General features: G+C 39.0%; 1 protein-coding gene across 4 annotated transcripts in view; it reads left to right on the plus strand.

The window, feature by feature from the left end:
* ARAP2 (ArfGAP with RhoGAP domain, ankyrin repeat and PH domain 2) overlaps positions 1-18,666 on the plus strand; it is a 196,616-nt gene that overhangs the window by 33,898 nt on the left and 144,052 nt on the right. For all 4 annotated transcript variants that reach the window (XM_073342319.1, XM_073342320.1, XM_073342322.1 and 1 more), the window contains exons 5-7: positions 1,627-1,715; positions 2,574-2,936; positions 9,340-9,409. In XM_073342319.1, the coding sequence (XP_073198420.1) occupies positions 1,627-1,715; positions 2,574-2,936; positions 9,340-9,409 (522 nt within the window). The remainder of the gene's footprint in view (positions 1-1,626; positions 1,716-2,573; positions 2,937-9,339; positions 9,410-18,666) is intronic.

Here is an 18,666-nt window from a genome sequence, read left to right on the forward strand (position 1 = left end):
TGGACTGGAGACGTCTGAGAAGCTGCCTGAGCAAGAAATGGTTTTATGTATTTATTAAACCAGGGGTTGGCAACCTTTGAGAAGTGGTGTGCCAAGTCTTCATTTATTTACTGTAATTTAAGGTTTCGTGTGCCAGGGACCGGCAGCTGGAACCCCAGACTGGCAGTGGGGGGGTGGCAGATGGAACCCCAGACTGGCAGCGGACTGAGCTGCTCAGCTCGCTGCCAGTCTGGGGTCCCGGCCCCTGCCAGCCGGGGTCCCAGCCACCGGCCCTGCTCAGCCCACTGCCTGCCTAGATGGATGGAACCCCAGGCCGGCAGCGAGCTGAGCAGCTCAGTCCGCTGCCAGCCTGGGGTTCCGTCCATCCAGGCAGGCAGTGGGCTGAGCGGGGCCGGCAGCTGGGACCCCGGCTGGCAGCAGAGTGCCACGAAAAATCAGCTCACATGCTGCAGGTTGCCGACCCCTGGATTAAACTATAGTACAATTCAAACAATCTTGTTTTAGAAGCTAGCTTTTAATTGGCATCCAATCTGAGGAGTCAGTTATATGTATGCTGGTGCACTCTGGACTTGCTCAGTTTATGGTTGTCCTGTCTCTTTCTGTTGTCGAGATACAGCCTTCAAATCTATGTTTGATGTAAAGCTTCTCCAAAAGCCCCCAACAACAGTAATGCTGGAAACTAAACCCTTCCTTTCCACCGCCATTTAGCTGGATATGAGTGCACTTCGAAGCTTAAATGGGTTCATTTATATGCTTTCGTCATAAATCAGGAGCATGTTGTGGGGTTTGTTTCTTTGTGTTCCAAAGGGCGTGGGAAACACAAGAAAACTGAATGTTAAAGCTATCCTAATGTAATAAAGGTGTCAGATCAGCTTTTGGAAATGCAAATGTTCCTAGAGCAATGTTAATGCTCATATGTTGTACATCTTGAATGTTTTGCGGTATACATTTCACAACAAACAGTAATAAGCTAAACATTTAGCTAGAAAAATTTAGAGAGAACACACTAGGTATATGTAGTATAGCTGTGTTCAGTATTACTGCAGGAATCTGAAAATAGCAGTGCTTCCCTTTCTTTCTTTAACTGAGCAGCCTCTTCTTGACAGTACACTAATGCAATTTTGCATTTAGAGAACAACTTCTGTCATGAAAGATAGGCCAAAGATACAAAATCATACACGCAGTTAAGCAATACATGACAGTTAAACTTGTGACATTAACCATAGAAAATGTTATTGCAGAAAAGATACTGTTGGTTATATTTCAAGATAATCAATTTTTTTGTCAATTTTTTGGGATTGCATTTTTTCTCTTATGTATGTGGATTAAATGTATTGTCTTTGGAGGCTGCCCAATAAATATTTAGCTGAAGTTTGTTTTTTAAATAGGGAAAAGTGAAAATTTGTGAAATACTTGCTTCCAAATAAAGACCAGATTATTTCAAGTATTTGAGATCAGCTGTGCTTATTTCGATTACTAAGAAGTGCTTAAATGTCATAGTGGCACCTTTACTACTGTGGGGTGTCATGTTCCTGATTTTATAGTTGCAAAAAGGTTGCATGTCATGTAGGTCATGTAGCAATCCAAACCAAATGCATGTCTCTATAATTAATTTTTTCTTTCCAGGAAATCTGTGGAAATGAATTCTTGGCTTTTGAAGAAAAAATGGAAGATAAAGAAGTGACTGAAGAGCATTGTCTTCATGATAAATCACGGTATTACTTATGAATTAAGGACAGGTTTAAACCTATTCTCACACCTGTCATCAACTTTTTTCTTGAAATACAGTAAAAATGGTTGACTTGCACCTCTGGGATCACAATCAGAATGGCATAATATATTTATGGCGATCTGACCCCTCTCTAGCATCAGTCTGAGGTTGTATTCTGTGACAATCTGGGAACATCAGTCCCCAGGTTCCTGAACTTTTGTTCAGACTTGGATTGATGTTGTTTGTATCACCTTGTTCTACTGGTGGTCCCTCCCATCAGACCAGGGAAATTGTGAACTTTATCTTAGATATCTTCTAGGGGGCCGTTGCCTGCATGCTACCTTCATCTCCCCTTCTTACCCAACAACACCAGTACTTACTCTTGGGGAGGGGCTGTGATACTTACCTGGCACTCCAGCCCCAATCTACAACATATGGGAGCTGTCCACTTATGCAAATTTCCCCATTGAGGATTTTAAAGGGTTGACCTGGTCTCACTTGGAAACAGAGACCAGGCCACAACCCCAAAGACAAGAATGGGTCCAGTATGCTGGGGACAATGAATTCCCTTTGAAGTTCTGAAAAAGTCATAGAATTGTAGGAGATTAGAGTTGGAAGAGACCTCAGGAAGTCATTCAGATCTCCTAATGAACCAATAACTGTTGTGTCACTGCTAAATATAGGGCATGGTAGGATTCATTCTTGGTCACAATTACAATAAATGTGGTTTGTTTCAGTGTAAGGTCTCTAACCTCATAGCAATTTAGAATGACTGTTCACGATAATTATTATTACTACAGTTTTATTTATGCAATGTACTTATTTAATAAACCAAGAGTAAAATTCTGTTGTTTTCTTCTAGTGTATTTAATATCCAGAAAGGAAAAGCATCATCTGAGGACCGTGTGAAAAATGAATTGGTATCTCAAGAGGATAAATTTATGTTACCAGAACAGCTTGCTAGTGAATCTGAATATACTACTGTGGAAGAATGTTCTCCATATTTAAGAACAAAAAAACATAAAGCCAAAAAGTATTCTTCATTCCCTAGTACGAACCGAAGCAGAAATCTGGAACACTCTGTTAAACAATCTATTTATTTTCCGTCATTCGGTGATAACCAAACTATCACCTCGAATGATTCAATAACACCCTATGCCTGTTTTTATGGATCATCATTAAAGAAGGTTAAAGCAGGGTGGTTGGATAAACTGTCACCTCAGGGGTATGTAGTATTTTCTATTATTATTTAATACATCTTATATGTTTGCATGTTATGAAAATTAGTTATATTAGTCTATAGTCCAAATAGTGGGTAATTATTTTCTTTTGGGAAAAAGTAGGGTTTATTGGGGAACAGAGGGAACAATAGTAATAAATATGGTATAGGTTTTTTCTTTTGAATTCTTTTCAATTTTCGAAGTAATGTTGCTCATTCCAGAGATTATTTAATAGGTGCACTTAAGGAAAGATAAGTTTTTAATGAAACAGTTAGCAAGCACTTATGAATTACAGGTTGTGAATTCTGCTATAAATTGTTATTGTGTCTTATCCTGAAACTTTTTAGAAAAGTTCTTCTTTGGACCACAATCAGAAATACAATGGACTCTGATGTTGTAGGATTCCATTTACCAGACTTGTTGTAGGTACATATAAACATCGCTTCCTAGACTGGAGGCATTGCTGAGTTTCTCAGGCTTTTTGGTTCCAGTGCTGCCCTATCTTCTGATCTGATTCATAGACTTTTTTTAATTTTTTTTTTTTTTTTAAAGTTCAGGAGGCACAATTTATTTTCTAGTCTAACCTTCTGCGAAGCAGGCACAAAAGAACATCATCCATCACCTGAAGCCCATAACTTCTTTGAGCTACAGCATGTTTTTTAGAAAGACATCTAGTCTTGATTTAAAGACCATAAAGGTTGGAGAATCCACTATATCCTAGTTAAAGTGTTCCAATAGTTAATTATCCTGTAAAAATTTGCAGCTTTTTTAATATGAATTTGACTAGGTTTATTTTTTGAATCCTTGGATCTTTTTCCTTTTTATGCTATATTAAAGAGCCATCTGCTGTCAGCTAGCTTTTTCCCATGTATGTACTTGTAGACTCTAATCAGGTCACTTCTTAACCTTCTCTTCAGTAAGATAAACACATTAAACTTCTTTAGTTATTCACTTTAAGGCAGGTTTTCCAGACCTCTGATCATACTTGTATCTCTCTTCTGAACTTTCTTCCAATTTGTCCACACATTTTTTGAAATGTGGACACCAGAATGGGACACAATGTTCCAGTAATTCATATATTCCAAGGACAGAAGGGACCACTGAGATCATCTAGTCTGCTGGTTCCCAAATTTTAACAACTCACGAACCCCTTTCACTAAAATGTCAAGTCTCGTGAACCCCCTCCTAAAAATGAACATTTCCAGGGATTTTCTCCTTTACCTGAGTATAAATTAGAAAAGCAGTGATCCTGGAAATATAAAATTGTTTTTTATGACATGCTGATTACACATTGTGAATTATTATTATTTATCATGACAGTATCTTTATTACATTATGAAAACAGCAACACTCTTCCGAGATCTCACTTCTGTCGCTTGTATCACTTTGAATAATCCTGTTATACGACAAGGCTCCTATGTTTCATCAAGGAGTATCAGATGTGAACAGAGTAAACAGCATGCAGGGATTTAAAAAGCCGACTCAAATCAAGAATTCCTCCTACACAAGCATTCAGGTCTTGAGCAGTCCAGGCAAACCACACGCGTTACAATGAAGTTTAAACTTGTTTTTCATCATCATTTTTAAAACAATACGAGCTGCCTGTTTCACTTTAAAAACAGCAAAAAATATCCACCTCCCTTTCTTATAAGGGTTCTTGAAGTTTAAATCTCCTCTGTGTGATAGATATGCTGGCTTTGATCTGCTTTGCTCTTGGAAGTCCAGGGGCTCTGGGCTGCTGGCCCCGGCGTCCCTAGGGACAGCTCTGTCCGCCATTAGGGAATTTTTTCACGAGAACCCCCTGTAACATTTCGCAAACCTTAGGGGTTCACGAACCCCAGTTTGGGAACCACTGATCTAATCTGATCTCTTGTATAGCACAGGCCACAGAACTCCCTCCCTCCCCCAAAAGAAATCCCTACAGCAGAATTTATTTATTTATTTATTTTAAGGAAAAAACATCCAATTTTGATTTTAAAATTGTCAGTGATGGAGAATCCACCACAACCCATGGTAAATTGTTCCTATGGTTAATTACCCTCACTGTTTTAAAAACTCATGCCTTATTTCTAGTGTAAATTTGTCTAACTTCAAAGCCCAATCATTGGATCCTGTTATACCTTTCTCTGCTAGACTGAAGAGCTGACTATCAAATATTTGTTCCCATGTAGGTACTTATAGCCTGTAATCAAGTTGCCCCTTTACCTTCTCTTTGATAAGCTGAATTGAGATCCTTGAGTCTATCAAGGATCTATCTGTAAGACATGTTTTCTAATCCTTTAATCATTCTCATGGCTGTCCTCTGAACTTACTATTTGCAAAAGATATCAAACAGGCCATAACATTAAATAGAGCTGCACAGAACACTTACGTTATAATTCATGTACTAGTGAACTGAGTCATTTGCCATATTTAAACTCCCAAGTATGTGTCCCACACTTTAGGAAAAGCTGTGTAACCAGATGCTAAATAGAACTTATACCCAGAGAATTCTATTTTATGTTCATTGCAAATCTGGTACATAAAATTAGAGCACAATTTTGCTCTCTCCAGTTAATTCTGTAAAAAAAATATAAAGCCACTCAGTTTACTTGGTATATAAAACTGAATTTCCTTTTTTCTCTGCACAGCATGTTGAGGTAGTACTTGTAGGATTTATTGACATTTTTAATGGAGACTGGATTTTACACTGGCCTTTTCAGGTTGAGAGCAGTTATGATTTATTGTTGTCATAAAATACAAGTTAGTTAATTAAACCAGAGCTGCTGCTATTTAATTAAAGTTTTGATAAACTCTCACAGTCTACTAATCTTAAAGCAGAGCACTCATTTAGCAGGAAGGGAAATAATGTTTGGGAAAAGAGATGTTAGAGAGGGGTCTCATTCTTGCTTAATTAACTGTTTAATAGGTTTTAGAATTGAAACTCATATACAGATAACTAATGGGCCGTCAACATTTTTAATGAACAGAATGGACTATTTCAGGTTCATGTAATTTTTTTTAAAGTGGTCTTTATATAGAGTTTATTATCTCCGTTTGCTCTTAATAATCAAAAATACACATCATGTTAAATCATTCCAGTTAATGATACATATATTTTTTTTAAATGTAATTTGTTTCATATATTGTACTTGATAGTCCATGGCCTTGAGTAGGTGCAAACTCTGGGAATAGGGGTGTGGGTAGTAAATGGCTTGTTGGTCATGTGAACTGTATCATGAAGTGTCCTTTTTGGGGGGATGGCAATAGGGTGACCAGATGTCCTGATTTTATAGGGACAGTCCTGATATTTGGGGCTTTTTCTTATATATATTTTTCTTATATATGCCTATTACCCCCAACCCCCGTCCTGATATTTCACATTTGGTATTTGGTCACCCTAGATGGTAATGAGCGAGTTGCTATAGGTTCTCAAACTTCTCTCTCGGGGCTCCAAGGCACCTAAAACCTTAACTCTGTCTCCTGGAGGAGCAGCCCATCCTTGATTCCCTGTACCTTATGACTTCTGGGAGCATTGAAGATGGGACAGCAGCAAACCAAATTAGGGTTTTCAGGAACATTCTCACTTTAGCTGAGATGTCTAATGATAGAGGACTGAAGGGACAAGGGTGCAAATAATTGGCATGGACCTGAGTACATGTTTGCCTGAAACTAGTTCCTGAACCCATCTGGACTTCAGAACTTTTTCAGGAGTCCTAGTCTATTATTATTCCAGCTATTTATTCCTGTGGTTCGCATCTGAAAGAGGTTTTCTTTCCACTGTCTTTGTTTACTCTGCAATACTTCTCATGGTGAGCTCCCATTTTTCTTTAGATTAAGAATCTGATTTAGTATTCTTTGGGTGATATCAAACATTTTGATGAGAGATTGAATAAAGGAGTACTGAATGTTTTCAGAGACTTCTGTGGCTTTGGCATGTACATACATAATGTGCATTAATAATTCTGTAAAATGTACAATTGATTTGAGTAATAATGACTGAGGAGTTCATCTCGTGGTGGGTGCTGGAGTGGGGCAGGCTTTTAAAGGGATGCTATCAACATAAAGAAACACACACTAGTCTGAAATTCTTCTATCTGTTGTTACAAACACCTAAGTTTATCTAGAACAGTTTTGGGAGAAATGGTTGTTTCCTCAATTTGCTTATATTTTGCACTTGAACACTATATATTGAATTACATTGTTTGCCCTGTTTAGATGGTCCGTTTCCCCCTGTTTGTGTATGTCTAAACAGCAACATGGATGACAAAAAGATGTAGGGTGAAATCCTGATTCCATTGAAGTTGATGGGTGAAATCCCATTTATTTCAGTGGATCAGGAGTTTCTCATTTTAAAAAGCAGGAAAATGTGGCTGTAAAACTGCAGAGTTTCAGAAGTAGTGTGCAACACTGATTTTAACAGTTTTTTTATATTACTGAAGATAGTTTCTCATGAACCCTTGCAGTCTATTATTGTTTATAAACAACAGAAATTGAATGTACAGACACAGATATTGGTTGTCAGATCCCTCCACTAAAGAATGACTTGCCACCCATTCTCTGAAGTTCACCTGGGGACCGATGACAAAATATTTTAGCTGATCAGAACCATCGTGACTGATCATAAGGAGATAAATAGTGTTAAACATCAATGTTCCAGGCCATTTAAGGCTTTGTAGATGATCAACAACAACGGAACCAGACACTTATCTCAGCCTTTTCCATGTGATTAGTAGGCAATGGCATTTTGCATCAGTCCGAGCTTTTGATGTATCTTAAATGGTAGATTCAGACTGGAAGTTGTTAGGGGGCTTATTCCTTCACCCACTTACTTCCCTGGTCCTTCTCGCATGAACAGAGAGCAACAATACCCGAAGTCCAAAGGTGCAAACAATTCGATGTTTATTGGGGTGAACTTCCAGCAAGCATGATTTCAGTTTCCTTCCTTAGTGTCCTCCTTCCCAGCTCTGACACCACAGAGCATTACACCTGTGTCCCTGTTCCCACTCCTGCCCTTAGCCAAACATGATTCCAATTTCCCAACCCCCACTCTCTGTTCCCATTTCCCCCCCCACACACCCACCCACTTCCTGATTGACTGCAGACTATATAGTAAAACTTGAGTTCTGCTTAGCTATACCTTAACCAATCATTTTCCTGAAAATTTAACTAACCAATGCTAACATATTGTAACATGATTATGTAACCAATTATATCCCACCACCTTAATTAGTGTACACCCAGCAAAATTAATTATACAGCAGACAGGGACAATCACAGAACCAGACAGAGATTATACAGACAAACAATGGGGAAATGGGGACTACATAGATAGAACAAACACAGAAATGAGGATTTCACATCCAGGCTATTGATAAGTGAGTTCTTGCCAGACAGGATGCTATCAAACTAAGTTTCCTTTTACATCTTCTAGGCACTTCCTTTTCTCTGGAGGTGATAGGCACTATCAGGACAGGATTGTATTCCTAACAGCCCAAATAGCACCTTATTTTAATGTGACTAGTTTGGAATGTGAGGAGGTGACTGGTCGCTTCCCAGCTTATGGCTACCTCTGTTGCTTAGCCAAAGGCCTTAGCCTAAGAACAGGGCCTCAGACTGTCACAATAAGAGAAGGACCTTACACTGGCAGACAGTGATTTTGATTCTTTCTTTTATACCTCTAACTAGCCAAGTGATAAGAATACACCTAAATTCTTAGAGTATAGGCCTTTACAGACAGGCCTGAATCTATATCCTAACAGAAGTGATGGAGGCAAAATTTCTTTGGCAGAGTCCATGTTGCAGAGGAAGGATTATAGTCTCTTGGCTTGCTGAAGATGGTGGTAAACACTCTGGGGGTATTTTATCAGCACCTCTGGGCTGTGGTAGAGTGTGGCTTATGCTCTTGAGTGGTGGTTTCTTAGCTTCCTATCCCACTAGTGGAATGTACTGACGTGGAAGTACAAGTAGACTTAGTCTGCAGGGTAGGGAGATGGGATGTGAGAGAAAAGATCTTAGTTCTTCCAGATCCCCTGTGTGTTTAAACTTCATTGCCTACTAAGTTGTAAAAGTAAATTACTAAAAGTGTTTCAGTTTTTATTTGTTAATATTATCAATATAACCAAAAAAGGTGGTCGTGATGGGGAAGATTACGTTGATAAAAATATGAAATATATCATAAATAAATTGGCAACACCGCACCTAAATAATAGCGATCATTCTTTTTTCTTGTATCTGAAACCAATATTTTATAATATTGAAAACATAATGTGGCTGAACTGAAAAATTAAACTTCTAATTTTGTAAATGTTTAGGCCTAAATACTGTTAGGCATGCTTCCACTTTTCCTATTGTTCTCGATTTGAAAAGTTCCCAGTGGTACTAACTTGTTTATATAATCATTTAAAATACTTAATTTTTAATTTACAGAAAACGTATGTTTCAGAAGCGCTGGGTTAAGTTTGATGGAGACAGTATTTCTTATTACAATAATGATAAGGTAAGCACCTCTTTGTGTGTGTGTGTTTTTAAATAAGTATGTTTTGGTGTCCTTCAGTTTAACTGGAAAGGTAAAGTGTAGATGAGCTATGCTGTAACATAAAAGAATTAGTATTTGTTTATAACTTGTTTCTAAATAGTATTTTCACTTGCAAAATATTAGGATGTGACACTATATTAAATGTTGAAGATACTATTGGGATCTTCAGCTAATATTCCTTTTTTTCTTATCTCCTTCCTGACCTTTCCAGAGAGGTATCCTCAGAACTTCTGCTTTTTTTGTAGGAGACATATGTACTGCAGAAAATCTGGAAAACGGAACAAGATCATGTAAACTATGCTGTGGGATCACGCAAGCCATGCTATTTAGCCGATGACAGTGACTTTTGTTTTCACTTGTCATGGCAAGCTGAGCATGATGGAATTACTGATAAGCTTGAAAAAAGGATTGAATTTGGCACACATTCTCTTCATTAGTCAGTGTGGTTTCTGTTCCTGATTTTAACTTTCTTCTGGGAATCACCATATTGGACAAGACTGACTAGCTTTTATCTGAATTGGCTTGTATATAAAGCCAACGGTATTCTACACTGTATAGTGCTATGGAATTGGGGAGTGGAAAGAATTTCTTCCTGACCCCCACTGGCTATTGGCTTATACTTCCAAACCTGAGAATTGATGGCTGCTAAACTTTTGCCACAGTTAGTGTAAATGAAGCAGCTCTTGCTACTCCCTCTACTGTTTTGTGTGTGTGTGTGTGTGTGAGATCTTGTGTTGAAAAATCTTATTAAACTATATGTCTTGGCAACTGTGAATTCCTTAGGTAACTTATCTTTTGATATATGTTGTCCAAAATAAGTTTTTACCCATTTTAAATTAGTTGCATCAGCTTTTCATCAAAAGGCTTCTTGTTCCTTGTTGAAAATTGGTTATATAGGAGTTTTATGTAACGATTCTCTCTACTATTCTTCCAGATCACTGCTAAATATATTGAACACTATCAGTTCCAGGACTCATCCCCTGGATACCTAGATATTTTGTTGCTGAAAATTGGCCATTTATTCCTGCTCTTTGCTTCCTATCTCTCAAGCAGTATTCACCCACAACAGGACTCTACCTCTTGCCCTATGGTTCACAAGATCCTGAGCTTCTTTTAAGTAGAAGAAAATGAACTGAACTAAACTCCAGATCAAGACACGTGTGTGTGTATGTGTGTTGGGGTTGAGAGTGTGTGGATATGAGTTTATTTGAAACATCGAGAGCATTTCCTGGCAAAGAAACAATAGGAGTGCCTGGCTAAAACAAAAGGTGCTAAAACTGACTTTATTATAGATTATTGAGCCATACATCTGAACTAGGTAAAATAATTAAAAAGATCACTGAAGATAAATGCTTGGGATGAGAGCATCCCTGCTACCTCAGCCCCTACTGCATTTGGTGCAGGAATGGGAGAAGCCAGTCACAAGGATGCCTTCTGAGGACCCCTCTCAAACCCCAGCATAGGTGGGAATGTGTTTTGAGGAACAGAGCAATAAGAACCCTATAAAAGCCTGACTTAACATGTTCTTAGCCCCCTCTTCTTCTCACCGTTGGATTAGGAGAGCGTGTTTTTGGTGGATAAATATGTGACTTGGCCACGTGACATAGTAATACTTATGCGGATAATTGCAGAGCCTGCAGATCTCTCCGAACTGCACTAAATATCTTGACAACAAGGAGTCCAGTGGCACCTTACAGACTAACAGATTTATTTGGGCATGAGCTTTCATGGGTAGAAAACCCCACTTCTTCAGATGCATGGAGTGAAAATTACAGATGCAGGCATAAATATACTAACACATGAAGAGAAGGGAGTTTCCTTACAAGTGGAGAACCACTGTTAACAAAGCCAATTCGGTCAGGGTGGATGTGGTCCACTCCCAATAATTGATGAGGAGGTGTCAATACCGAGAGGGAAAATTGCTTTTGTAGTGAGCCAGCCACTCCCAGTCCCTGTTCAAGCACAAATTAATGTGTTAAATTTGCAAATGAATTGTAGCTCTGCAGTTTCTCTTTGAAGTCCGTTCTTAAGAACATAAGAATGACCATACTGGATCACACCAAAGATCCATCCAGCCCAGTATCCTGTCTACCAACAGTGCCCAATGCCAGGTGCCCCAGAGGGAGTGAACTTAACAGATAATCATCAAGTGATCTCTCCTGCCATCCATCTCCACCCTCTGACAAACAGAGGCTAGGGACACCATTCCTTACCCATTCTGGCTAATAGCCATTAATGGACTTAACCTCCATCAATTTATCCAGTTCTCTTTTAAACCCTGTTATAGTCCTAGCCTTCACAACCTCCTCAGGCAAGGAGTTCCACAGGCTGACTGTGCGCTGAGTGAAGAACTTCCTTTTATTTGTTTTAAACCTGCTATCCATTAATTTCATTTGGTGGCCCCTCATTCTTATGTTATGGGAACAAGTAAATAACTTTTTCCTTATTCACTTTCTCCACACCACTCATGATTTTATATACCTCTATCATATCTCCGCTTAGTCTCCTTTTTTCCAGGCTGAAAAGTCCTAGCCTCTTTAATCTCTCCTCATATGGGATCTGTTCCAAACCCCTAATCATTTTAGTTGCCCTTTTCTGAACCTTTTGTAATGCCAGTATATCTTTTTTGAGATGAGGGGTCTACATCTGTACGCAGTATTCAAGGTGTGGGCAATACCATGGTTTTATATAAGGGCAATAAGATATTCTCTGTCTTATTCTCTCTCCCTTTTTTTTAATGATTCCTAACATCCCGTTTGCTTTTTTGACTGCCGCTGCACACTGCGTGGACGTCTTCAGAGAACTATCGACGATGACTCAAGATCTTTTTCCTGATTAGTTGTAGCTAAATTAGCCCCCATCATATTTTGTGTATAGTTGGGATTATTTTTTCCAATGTGTATTACTTTACATTTATCCACATTAAATTTCATTTGCCATTTTGTTGCCCAATCGCTTAGTTTTGTGAGACTTTTTGAAGTTCTTCACAGTCTGCTTTGGTCTTAACTATCTTGAACAGTTTAGTATCATCTGCAAACTTTGCTATCTTACTGTTTACTCCTTTCTCCGGATTGCTTATGAATAAGTTGAATAGGATAGGTCCTAGGACTGACCGTTGGGGAACACCACTAGTTACCCCTCTCCGTTCTGAAAATTTACCATTTATTCCTACCCTTTGTTCCCTGTGTTTTAACCAGTTCTCAATCCATGAAAGGATCTTCCCTCTTACACCATGACAACTTAATTTATGTAAGAGCCTTTGGTGAGGGACCTTGTCAACGGCTTTCTGTAAATCTAAGTACACTATGTCCACTGCATTCCCCCTTGTCCACATGTTTGTTGACCCCCTCAAAGAACTCCAAGAGATTAGTAAGACATGATCTCCCTTTACAGAAGATTTTAAAGTTTTTTTTGTTGAAGGATGGCTACTTTTAAATCTGTTATTGAATGTCCAGGGAGACTGAAGTCTTCTCCTGCTGGTTTTTGTATATTCCCATTTGTGATGTCTGATTTGTGTCCATTTATTCTTTTACATAGAGACTGTCCGGTTTGGCCAATGTACATGGCAGATGGATATTGCTGGCACATGATGTTATATATCACATTAGTACATGTGCCAGTACATTTATGCCTGCATCTGTAATTTTCACTCCATACATCTGAAGAAGTGGAGTTTTTTACCCATGAAAGCTTATGCCCAAATAAATCTATTAGTCTTTAAGGTGCCACCAGACCCCTCGTTGTTTCTGTGGATACAGACTAACACGACTACCACTCTGAGAAATATGTTGAGACATTTGATAATTATAATTCGGGGAAAGCGATTTAGATTTAGGATTTAATAGACAAATCCCTAAATTCTCATGTTGGGGCCACAGAGTTCTAAGTTGGGGCATGTGGGTGGCCTTCCATTCTACTCTATATAGGTTCTTACCCGCGCTAACCACTGAAGTATCCGAATGCCTTCCAGTAGTGTGTTGAGCATTATATTATAAGATCTGCCATGTGTTCCATCGTCTCATCAGGGAGAGAATTATGTGTGTAGGTATCCACTCATTATACTCCACACCTGAGCATAGCCATTATATGAACAACATACCCCCATATCTCAATGTCTGTACTTGGAGATTATGTATTCCTTATGCCACCCATTCCTAAACCGAATTTCACACCCCTTGACAATTTGTACCTTATTCCCTGATAACCAGAAACTTCTATGCTTAAACTCTGTACTGTTTTCTTTTTACTTCAACATCATCTTAATACAATTATTATTTCTGGTAAGGTTTTGTTTTGAGATTTAACTGCAGGCTGAGGATAACAGTGATAAAATGCAGTGTTTTATTGCCTGTAAATCTACAAGTCACTTTTAATAATTATTCCTTTATTTTAAAAATGATCTGAAGAGTCTGTGTATATATAGAGTCTTATCTTCATGGTGGTGTTAACTAGAGTGTGGATAACTCAAACTAACACCTCCCAAGTTAACATAGCTTGGCTGAGAACAATCACACTTCAAAACAACACTCAAGAAACGCAGAATGAATTTTATTAGCTGCACAGAGTAGCTGCATTTCTCGTTCCAGAGGACTTGAGGTTTAATCCATACCCCTGACAAGACAGCTCGCTCAAGTTTAAAGCACCACTTAACTTGAGCTAGAGATTTTTGACAGGTGTTGGGTTTGGGGAAACGCACGAGTTATACCTGGAGCCGACACTGCAGTGAAGACAAGTGTTCAGTGTGCTCCTCTGTGCAACATCTTCAGAAATCAGGTTCTACTCTGACAGAGAATGTTTTCTTTATTTTAAATGTCTAGTTTCGTACTGTTTTTCACAAATACTAACACACATTAATAATAAGTGAATCCATATTGTGAGGTGCCGACTAACCAGTTTTATGTTGCTACTGCTAGTCCTTGGCAGCTTTTAACTACAAGTGGTATTCACAGAGGTGTACTAACACTGGGTAGATGCTGAGAAGTTTAAAAATATTTCTGTATTTTAGCTTGGAAAACTACATATTTTAGTTAATTCAGAACTTGCAGAAAGTGAAGGAGTGAGAAGGAGAAGTTTGCCAAATGGCAAATAAGTTAAAAGAAAAATAAAGGTGGGGGGGAGCAAGGGAGTTGTATGTGTGACACTCCCCCCACACTTATATTCAGTCCTTCTGAGCAGCAGGGTCTTACTGAGTTTTCGGAACCACTTTTCTCTGACCTTGTTCTGCAGTATTAAACCAGTAGAGTGGCTCTCTTTTAATAAAAGGAGTACTTGTGGCACCTTAGAGACTAACCAATTTATTTGAGCATAAGCTTTCGTGAGCTACAGAAGTGAGCTGTAGCTCACGAAAGCTTATGCTCAAATAAATTGGTTAGTCTCTAAGGTGCCACAAGTACTCCTGTTCTTTTTGCGAATACAGACTAACACGGCTGCTACTCTGAAACCTGTCTCTTTTAATAAGTACACATTTTTCTTTCTCTCATACCCGAATATAATATATTAAGAAAAATGTCCAATTTCCTGCAAACAGTCATTGACCTTGATACTGTTCTTCACTGAGCCACTGATGCTATTAATTTCTTATACATACATAGGCTTGAGCAAGCTAGTGTGGTGAGAGCAACATCCTGTGTGGTTACATCTTTAACTGAGTGTGGTTAAGCGGAGAGAGTTTTATAAAAGGAAAATGTAATCTGAGGCTGCTTTTCAACGACCAAATCTGCATGTTTTTTTGTCTCAATGTGCTGTCTGTTTTTTTACATAAGGAACTCCAATTCTACAAAACCTCCTGCTGATAATAGTTCATCTTAACTAATTAGCCTCTCACAGTTTGTATGGTAACTTCCAACTTATCTGTGTGTGTGTGTGTATGTATGTGTCTCTATATATCTATCTCTCTCTCTTACTGTATGTTCCATTTTATGTATCTGATGAACTGAGCCGTAGCCCACGAAAGCTTATGCTCTAATAAATTTGTTAGTCTCTAAGGTGCCGCAAGTACTCCTGTTCTTTTTGCGGATACAGACTAACACGGCTGCTACTCTGAAACCAAAATTATAGTAAAGGAAAAATGTTGGTATGGTAAGGTTATCATTTCAAGTGTGTGAGGAGCTGGGCCATAGTAATTAGAGCTGTATTGAAAACAGTAAATCCATTTCGTGTATGATTTCAGAATCTGATTTCATTTATATTTGGAATGAAAACAAAAAAGGTAGAAATTATATGCAAGACAGAATGCTTATTATTATTATTATTTATTATTATTGAAAAGTCAAAATGGTTTGTTTTGATAATTTTGAAACAAAATTCTGACTACTGGCCTGAAGGAGAGCTGGCAGAACTGGCTCCTGGGGGTCTGGTCTGCTGAAGAGCCAGGAGCCTGGAAGGCAGGGCCCCCAGCAATTCTCCAGGTTGGCTTTTTAGGAAATGGCCAGGCAAGCTGTCAGGCAACCAGTGAAGGTTCTGTCAGAGCTGTGTGTGGGTTCTGTCAGACCTAAATCACAATCAGACCACCTCCACAAAAAGGCTAGATTTTGGTGAATCTGCCCTCTCTGACAGAAAACCATTCTATCTGAGAACTTCTGACCGGTTGTGATATTACTATGGGTACTTCTGGTGGGAAAGGAAATAGCTAAATCTTTCTTGTCTGATTGCTTATCTAGAAAGGTTTGTGAGTGGCTCGGAAATCATCCTGGTCAGAAAGGATTTTTTTTAATACTCAACGTTTATTTCCTGTGCATGAGAGGTAGCTATTGACAAATGATTGATAAACTATTCCAGTTCCATTGTATTTACAATATATGCAGAATGAAGCTGGGTGTTAAGTAGTGTTGGTTTTGCACCATGCTAAAGCTTTACTTTTCACTTTCCTATCGGCTGCTACATGCGCAGAATTTGTCATTGTTCCAGCAAACTTTGTGTTTATCCACCCTCCAACACAGTTTGCATTCCCCTATCTAGAAGCCAGATGAGCAAGCTCAATTCCCTTAGTCCATTGTGGACTTTTAGTCTTTGTGTAGGGGCTTCTCATGCTGTACAAAAGCGTCTCTTCCTCTCAGATGTAAAAGTTCAAGTAATTGCTGTTACATTAACTTCCTTAGAGATTTAAAAATACCCCGTTAGTTTTTGTTAAATGTGTCAATCTTCTAGTGAAAGAATGAAGGTGAGCTTTCAGCTGAGGCAGTCTGTAATAACTTTAGTGTTGGGATATTCTTCCTGTATTGGGTGAGTGTTAAAGTTAGTCATTTGCTCTTTCTGCTCCCTCAAATTCAGGTGAATAGATAAAACCCAAGCATAACAAGTCTAAATTCAATGTCATGACCATGAGTGTGTGCGTGTTTACCTTTCAACTGTGGTAGTCCACTTCAACTCATGAGTGGAAATAGCATAAGGTTGAGGGTGGGGTAAATGCAGCTCAAGTAAGCTGTGTGATATAATCTTGTATCACATCTAAGTCACAGGAGTCATAAGTGTGAGGGGTGTTCTAGGTAACTTGTGGCAGAGAGAAAAGAAGCATCTGTGCGATGTTAGTTTGCTATTGGTTGTGCTGCTCCTGCTCACATTTGTCCATCTTCACCTGCAAACACCTAATAGCTATATTTTCCAAATGTGTTGAGGTGAAAAAGGGGCTGGTTATGCCCACGAGGCATAAAGGCCTGGGGAGATACAATGGTGTGAGACCTATGTAAGTGTGCATAAAAAGAATAGTTTAGTGCATAGGGCACTGGACTGGGATTCTAAAGTTATGGGGTCAATTGCTTGCTCAGTCAAAGACTTCCTGTGAAACCTTGGGCAAGCCGCTTCTTTATCTACTCTGTGTTCAATTCCCCATATTTAAAAGTGGGGATTATATTTCCCAAACTCACAGGGGTTTGTGATGATAAAATCCAATACAGATTGTCAGGTACTCTGAAATTATGGTAGTGAGGTCCATATAAATATCTGGAGTGATAGATTTCAGCAGGATTTGTATATTGTCCAGCATATGTACATTTCTGCTATGCAACTAAATAGATTAACAGTGTTTTGATTTATAAAATTTTACAGTAAGACAACTGCATGGCACTCCAGGGCCTTTGACATAAAATACAAAAAAACAATAAACTGAAAGTAGTAGCTAACCCCACCAGCAGCCCCAACACAACTAGGCCCACACAAGACTCTCTGCTCCCAATGCTGTCCTTTGCAATCCCTTCCTGTGCCCTCCTCCCTAAGGGCATTGTAAACCTGGATCTGTGCATCTGGACTCGGGGTGTTCAATCCCATGCTTTAATGTCCACTCTGCATTGGGTTTACAATTGCTGGGCCTGGGTGTTTCAGCCATGCAAACGCTGCACTAGCCAAACCTTTTGATTTGGTTCTGAGGCTTGAGCTATGCCTTTGCTGTAAAGTGATAGGGCTGGGACCCAAGTCTCAGCAGGCCTTGGACTCAGACCCACCTCCCAGCAGGGGCCTAAGCCCTTAGTCCTGAGTACTTGCTGAGCTGAATCAGACGTGCGGATGGTAGGGGGGTTGGGCTCAAACCTGAATCTGGGTTTACGTTGCAGTGTAGATATACCCTAAAAGTCTGAGTAAATAGACGCTCCTTGTCGTATGCTCCGTCTGTCAAAAGACCTGGACTCTTTTAGATAAAGGAGGGGAAACATTCCAAAGTAGAAGGCTGGTGATGGAGAACATTCTACCACTTCCCTCCTTTGTTTTTTTTTTTTTTTTTTGAGGGGGCTGTAGTATGAGAGCCATTGTTGATTGCAATTCTGGCAGCATGGAACATGGGGGCAGAGAGTCTCCCACGTAGGACGGCTTATAACACGCATCTAAGGTTACCAACAAAATAACTAACGTAAACATAAAGGATGAGATGAATATTTTTATTTTATTTTATGGCTAGTTGGAGGGGATGGTTTTAACTGTGAGCTGCAGTGGTGAGAGGAAATGTAACATTTTAGTAATTTCTACTTTTTTTTTTTTGCAGAACTCTTTCCATCATCAGCCTGTCTTTTCTTGTATTTAGACCAAGTGCAAGAACTTTCAGTCCCCAAGTCAATAGGAATAGATGTCTCTAATCTCTAATCTGCCAGTAAAAAACACATAGTCTTACAGCAGCTGTGTAGCTAGTCATAGCTAAAGCACCAGTTCTGGTAACTAGGGTTACCAAAGTCTTTCCATTTATAAATTCCTGTTCCAAGTTCCTTAGAAGTTCCTAAATGTGACCTTCATTAAAA

The sequence above is a fragment of the Lepidochelys kempii genome, chromosome 4, assembly GCF_965140265.1.
Source record: "Lepidochelys kempii isolate rLepKem1 chromosome 4, rLepKem1.hap2, whole genome shotgun sequence".
Lineage (NCBI taxonomy): Eukaryota > Metazoa > Chordata > Testudines > Cheloniidae > Lepidochelys > Lepidochelys kempii.